Here is a 7,239-nt window from a genome sequence, read left to right as displayed (position 1 = left end):
CATAGCAAAATTTCTATTTTTATCCAATAATATTTATTTTTTAAAATATATGGATCAACTAATTAGTTCTACTAAAATAGAAAAACTAAATAGTAATATTTTTTATAATACAGAAATCAACTAATTAATTTTCTTAAAATAGATGAATTAAATAATAATTTGACTATCATTGTTTAATAGAAAATTTAATAGAGGGATTAAATAGTTTAACAAAATCAAAATATATAAACTAAATAATATATTTTTAAAAAATAAATACTAAACAATTAATTTCATTAAAAAGCAAAAATTAAATGATAATGTTTCCTAAATACTAAGTACACCTACAAATATTTATTTATAAACTAAAAGTTGTTTCAAAGAAAGCATTATATTTTCTTGTAAAATTCCTGTCTACACATTATGATGGACCAGTCACATGTAAGTGACATCAATTACTCCATCTGCAGGACCAACGAATAGAAGCATGCAAGTAATGCATAATGCACAGTGCACCTGGTGTTTAAAAATTACTCCATCATAGATCTGCTTGGCACAGTAGAAGGAATTATTCTAATTTCTAAATATTTATTTCTTTAACAAAAACTCCAACAGCCACAAAATGCATGTTAGATAAATAGTGACAAATTGCAATAAAATTTAATGAAATATATTTCAGTTCATCATTCATGCTTTTTTTTTTTTTATTCCAATACAGTCTCATCAAATATGTACTAAAGTTCACCTGCAGCAACCTGGTGCTTTTATCATAGTTCATTTAAAATCATTCCTCCTCAACCCACAAAAATCATCATGAGATGCAAAACAAAAAGCTCAGAGGATTAAGATCCTTCCATGTTGTTGTTTTACACATGATCTATCTGGTTTGCATAATTTCGATAGCTAAATTCAAATCGAGCAACGGGAATTTTATCATTTAACACAACCAACCCATTTCTTGCAAGCACAATTTTTCTTTCTTTACAAATTTGAATTGCTCATTTTCAAATGACTTAATGACGTAAAGAGATCACACGACTAGTGCTGTTCAATGAAACCGACCGGCACCAACAAAAATCAACAAATCAGGTTGTATACAATATTGGATCGGCTTAAAATATTTAATTCAAATATTCTCATTCTTTAGTCAATTTGAAGAATTAACCGATGAATATCCGATTCTAACATTCTATGCCCTAATTTTTATCAACTCCACTGTAATATCACATCCTCAAGAAAATCTCACTAAGCTGCACAAATGTAGCAAACCTCCAAAGACTTCAATTCTCCATAGCAAAAAAATAAAAATAATTTCTTACAGAATTTAAAAACATTGCACAGTGTCAAACAAGAAAGAGAAGGGTTCAAATTCAACATTTAAGGATGAAAAAAAAAAAGGTTCATATTCAAGGAAGAAGTAAACTTAAGGATTTGCGGCCAATCGGACTATCAAAGGAAGTAGATCAGCTGCTTATTCTAATGTTAGACCAAAAGGCTCAAATGACCAACTTGTTTGCCCATGACAGACTCAAACATCAATACTGCATGGAGACCGCGAGGACCCAAAATCAGCACATCGCATCGCCACAACAGATTGCAACATCAGCACATAGCCAGAACCCAACTGGAAACAAATATTTCTTGGCACATCTCAGATGAATTGCAACATCACAACATCGGCACATCGATTTCTGCCTCAATTATAACCCAAGCCCCTTACTCGTTTCATGTCTGCCTCCACCATGTCCATGGGTTTAGAACTGAAGAACAAATTCGAGGCTTGAAGAAATGGGAAGAAAAAAATTTACCAACAGGAAGAGTGAATTCCAGGGTTGAAGAAATGGGAAGAAATGTGAACAAAAATGTGAGGAAGAAAAAAAGAAAGACATGGATAGTAGATGAATTGAAGAAGAAAGAGAATTAGAGGTCCGGGATTTTATTAGCCTCCCAAATAAAGCACTGTCCCTTCTACTGCACAATATATAAATAGTTTATAAGAAAATATATATATAAAAAAAAAAAATCAATTCACAACAAGCCTCTGGCCTCATAAACATTTTCCTATCCAAAATAAAACTCACCAGACCAATCCAATCTAACAGATTTTTGCCACCAGGTTACATTACAAGATTAGACTAATTGATGTAAATTGGATTGGATTCGTTTGTAGCCAATTTTAACCCAAACCGACCCATGAACTGCCTACACATGACGATGTGCAAAACGACTAACCTATTGCAAAAAAACTTTCAAATCTTCCCACCAAAGCAATATCATAAAATTCAGCCAAGCCTACCCAATTAATGATATCAAGGTATCTCTCACCAAAAAAAAAAAAAAAGGAAAGATAACACAGGTAAATTTTATATGTGAAAATTAAACATTAAACTACATCAAACAAGAACATTAAAAGGAAAGAAAAAGAAATAGAAAATTTCCACAAATAATTATATACTTCATTGATTTTTATTTAGCATCCAAAAGAATCTTAATCGGTTATATCGAAACAAAGCTTAGCCTCATCCCAAGGACCATTTATCTCAAACTTGTATTCCTGAATTTTAATGAGCCAATACGGACACACCACACTTACAAAGATAATTATAGCCAACAACAACACAAAAAGCAACTCGTGCAACATATAAACAAAAGCCAAGGTAACAACCATCAACCCAAAAGAAAACACAAGATGAAAGTGGAAGGAGTATTTCTTTATGCAGTAAGTAACAAACGGAGCAAAAAGAAAGACTTGCAAGGAAAACAACATTATGGCAAAGACATGTAGCCTTGATGGAAGGCGAGATGCAATAAAAACAGAGGCAACAACAGAAGCATTTAAAGAGACACAACTAGTCAAGTTTGGACTTTTTAGAGCCCCAGGAGCTCTTATTGTCGATCCTGAATAGTCATGCAGGAAAAGATGAAGTACTATAAGTGAAACAGTTACAGCCCAGATGGAATCTGAACTTATGGACCTTGTGAGAGTATGATAAATAGGAGCCAACACATATAACCCCGTTGTAAAAAAAGAGACATTGAGGATATAATGGAAAAGAAGATTGAGAGAAAGCATTTCTTTGGTTAAAAGCAGAACAATGAAACCTGATCCAAGAAGGCTTACATCAAGAAGTAAGAGGGAATTTTCACTAAGGATAGATTGCAGGGTGTAGGTCCAAACCAAGCCGACGAGTGCAACAATGCACAGATACTGAGAGATGGAAACCGAGTCTTGCATCACCTTCAGCAGGTCCCGTTTAACAACGCTAGCATTCATAACCAGATCTTCAAGAAAAGAATCATCAGTGTGATTGTCATCAAAACCAGGTTGCATCCCTCCATATGCCACTTTTCTCCATCTAGGATGAGAAGGAGATGAGATCTCACTATTGTTGAAATCCGTCGCCATTCAACTTCACTACTGAGTGTCTGTCCAAGCAACACTTAAATTTCAAGATAATAAACAAAAGAAAATTAATTTTGCTCTCTCCACCAGCATTGAATCTTGTCAGATGATTTGTACAATTCCAAAAAACTGTTGTATGGAAGCCAATACAGATGATAGTTGTTACATAGAAAGAAAGAGAGCAAAAGAAGAACAAGCTATAAATACATGAAACAGGTAATGAAAATATACAAAGAGATAATAGATAAAATCAAATTGACACTAATGATAAAACCCATCCACTGCACTATAGAATTCCTCAATCCCCATCCACAAGTACTGCAGTCAGTGGGTAGCATACTTGCGAAATTTAAGCCATCCAAATTTGTTGAAACCCCTACTATCTAAATCTGTCCCAAACCTAACTAGAAATCACCCTTTGAGATCCATACCCATTACAAATCTGATTAATACTACCCACATACTACTCAAACCCTCTTATTTTCTTATCTTTTGCTTTTTCTTTTTCCTTTTTTTTTTCCAATAAATTTATTTAAGCTCAACACAAATGGGTTGGATACCTGAACCCATAATAGGACAAAAAATATTCATATAAAAGGTCAAAAGACATAAAGACCATAAAATCAAATAATCATTCATTTTTCTAATTATAACTAAACTATAACACACTAATATATAAATACACCAAATGGATCACCATAGAAATGCATACAATCATCATTTCTAAATATAATTACACTACAAACATAAACAAATAATGAACTAAACTGAATATTTACACAGAAATACACATTTGAAAATTAAAAATCTAGTCTAATAGTCATAAAAAAAAATGATTTGAAATCAAGCAAGAAAAAAGTTTTAGCACTGAACATAAGCTCGATGCTTGGCTGAAATTGACAGTAACATAAGTGCATGAATGAGAGAGAGGAAAGAAATTGATGAGAAGGAAAGAAACTGTACTCGGATTCAGGTTGATAACCGCGACTGTTGCTCACTTGCTCGACTCAGCTCTGAACTGTTCCAAAACTCTAAAAAATCAACAAACATATTCTAAACAAAGTACAACACAATAATCTCATGAAAGAAATTCATAAAACAAATCAATTCTAGATATAATAACATTCTAATTGAAAAGTCTTAAAAGCTCAACAAAATTTTTACAATTAAAATCAAATAAAAACTACCCACCATTTCTAATTCAAAAGACTCAAACATTCAACAAAGTTTTCATAACTAAAACTAAACAGAAACAAGAAGTTAAAAGATAAAATTATTTTAAACATAATAACAAGTTCATCACAAAATTCCCCAAACAAAAGACATTACAAATAATCTACCTTAAGAAGCCCTCATCTTTATAGATCCAAATGGCAAATCTAGGATGCACGGAAACGGGAGGCGGGAGCGTTTCCCCGTTCTGGAAACGTTTCCTTGCCGGAAACGTTAGTACACGGCGAGGAAACGTCTCCGGGCTGTTTCCGTAATTCCTTGAAATCGGAAACGCGTTTCCTTCGCCGGACACGCGTTTCTTTAAAGAAAAAAACAAAAAAAATCGCACCTCCAGGAAGAAAGGAGAAGGCAAAGAACGAAGAAGAAGAAGAAGAAGAAGAAGAGAAGGAGGAGGAGTACCTGGTGGGTCAGCGTGCCGGCGATGGGAGGTGACTGGTCTATGCTTCCTCCCCATCCGATGCTCTGCCAATCAGCCTCCCTTCCCCGATGGCGCTGCTCCTTCTCTGCTCCCTGCCCTAATCCTGATACCCACGTTATTTCCGATTTGAAAACTTTTTTTTTTTTACTCATTATTATTTTTATTTATTCAATTTTTATGCATTAAAACTTGACCCTTTATTTTTTGTATTTTAACATTAATTTTATTATTCAATATATTTATTATTTCAATTATTTATAATTATAAATATATAAATAATCTAATTAATTAATCAAGTAATAAATTTTATTATCTATTTTTTTTAATATTTAAATTTGTTATAACTAGGACTTTCAAATTCATAAATATACACACATATATGTATATATGTTATTTATTTATAAATATACTCTTATATTTTTTTATATTTACGCATTTTTCCATATTTTTGTTTCTCAAATCTTTTAAAATGTCATTTCTCCTTGTCCGTTTCTGCGTTTCCCCGTGTCTGCATTTCCGTTTCTATGCTACACAGATGGCAAACATGATTTCAACTCAGAAAATCAATGAAGTCACTAATTTTCGGACTTTAATATTCTAAAATGGCATTGAAAATCTCACAAATTCTAAATTTCAAACAAAACTATCTGAAAGTCTCTCAAAATCTGAGACAAAAGATTGGTTCTTTGAATATTCAAGTAATTTTTGCTTTACTATTTCTACAAAACAATAAAGATGTCAAATAGCATTCAACCTCTGAACGACCCATCTAAAATAGGATGCCTTTTAGGGCTCTATGCTTTTCTAAGCATACAAACAGAGAATACATACAAAATTTTTTGAGAAAAAAAATTCGAAAAATAATTTTTAAAAAAATAATAATGATGTGAAAAGCTACTTTATTTCATATAATAACAATAACAGCTGATACATTCAACCATGGGAAACAACCGTGGCTTCAAAGTGGAGGCAATGGTGATCAATAATTGCAGTTTGCAAGATAGTGTCAAGAACGTGATATTGATTCAGGGGTTAGGGTGGTCTGTGTTGAACGGAAATGTTAAATCAAATGAGTTCAAAATGACAAAGTTTAGCCTAAACACAAGATAATATTTAGGTTCCACGGTCTGCGCCAAAAAGAATATTATTTTAAATTATTTTTAATATCTAAATATACCAAGCTGGCTGGAGCCCCTCATTAGAATAATCCTAGTAAAAATCATGCAATGCCAATAGTCGAAGTCATCAGAACCAATAGCTTCATATAGATGCTTTTGTTCTAGGGACCCTATTCCTTTTCAAGACTTTGATTGACAACACTTTTGATAGCTTTTTGTTGTTCAACTTCCATTGAATCTTGAGAATCTTGCCAGAGTGGATGATTGTGATTTGGTTCAAGAAGTGGTGCACTTGGTCCAAGCATAGGGGTAGGACTTGGTGTAGCTAAAAGCCAAATTTTAGATGGCTTGGCCTGCTCACTTTCCTAAGGCTTGTGTCCAAAAGAGGTGCAATTGATGACATGTCTCATAGGCTTGTAATTATTCATCACACAAAGGTGTGAGTGTAGTTCAATTCTTATGGCTGCCATCTGTTGATGGCTGGTGATAGTTCCCTCATATGTTTTCCATTCACAATGAGAATTTTGAGACCAAAGGATTCCCTCAGGATTTCTAAAAAATGGACAGTGTAGGATGAACAAGGAGCAAATCTTGTTTGCCTGTGCAGGAGCTATTTACCATACTCCATTGAGTTTAATAATTTTCTAGAGATAACATCTCCAAGAGGATATTAGAGAAAACCATTTAAGGAATTGCCCAAAAGGGATCTTTGATTATTACCATGTTGAGAAAGTCATAAAGACCAAGGACAAGTGCTTCAAATACAGTCACATAGAGAACTATCATACACCATAAGAACCAAATTCTTCAAGGATTAAGTCAGTATGGGGATTTAATGAAAAGCAAGTGAGAAAAGGGGTTTCAAGGAGAAACATGGAAGAAGATTCCTTAACGCCTCTGAGAATATTGATAAGGTTTTGAAAGTGGAATAGGTTATTTTTTTCATAAGTAAGGATTTGTGATAATGACGTGGATGGATCACATCTAGGAGGAAAACTATCAAATGGAGGAATTAGGAAGCTGGGAATGTTTGGGGATTTTTTTTTTTTTTTTTTTTTTTGAGGAACTTGCCATGAAGATTAGAGGAA

At 33.2% G+C, this 7,239-nt stretch overlaps 1 protein-coding gene across 11 annotated transcripts; it reads right to left on the bottom strand.

Annotated features, from left to right (window-relative positions):
- Window positions 1-1,238: 1,238 nt before the first annotated feature.
- On the bottom strand, window positions 1,239-5,185 carry LOC110652175 (phosphatidylinositol N-acetylglucosaminyltransferase subunit C). Of its 11 annotated transcripts, none has more exons than XR_009141374.1 (4): window positions 5,015-5,185; window positions 4,346-4,400; window positions 3,101-3,511; window positions 1,239-1,950 (listed from the first exon to the last, which is right to left on the bottom strand). XR_009141374.1 is itself a non-coding variant. In XM_058129946.1 (3 exons), the coding sequence occupies exon 3, from the start codon at window positions 3,383-3,385 to the stop codon at window positions 2,468-2,470; it is 918 nt and encodes a 305-aa protein (XP_057985929.1). In that variant the 5' UTR covers window positions 3,386-3,511; window positions 4,346-4,413; window positions 5,015-5,185; the 3' UTR covers window positions 2,414-2,467. The 11 variants fall into 11 exon arrangements, 9 of the variants coding, with proteins under 9 accessions (XP_057985929.1, XP_057985934.1, XP_057985931.1 ...); XR_009141375.1 differs by having other exon boundaries at window positions 3,101-3,405; XM_058129946.1 differs by lacking the exon at window positions 1,239-1,950 and having other exon boundaries at window positions 2,414-3,511; window positions 4,346-4,413.
- Between the last annotated feature and the right edge of the window lie 2,054 nt (window positions 5,186-7,239).

Source organism: Hevea brasiliensis, chromosome 11 (assembly GCF_030052815.1).
Source record: "Hevea brasiliensis isolate MT/VB/25A 57/8 chromosome 11, ASM3005281v1, whole genome shotgun sequence".
In the NCBI taxonomy this organism is placed as follows: domain Eukaryota; kingdom Viridiplantae; phylum Streptophyta; class Magnoliopsida; order Malpighiales; family Euphorbiaceae; genus Hevea; species Hevea brasiliensis.
The sequence above is the reverse complement of the archived record's forward strand: the minus strand, read 5'-3'. Positions and strand labels throughout refer to the sequence as shown.

Excerpts from the sequence above, each read along its gene's own strand:
- LOC110652175 (XM_058129946.1), bottom strand. The coding sequence starts at position 3,385 with ATGGCGACGGATTTCAACAATAGTGAGATCTCATCTCCTTCTCATCCT.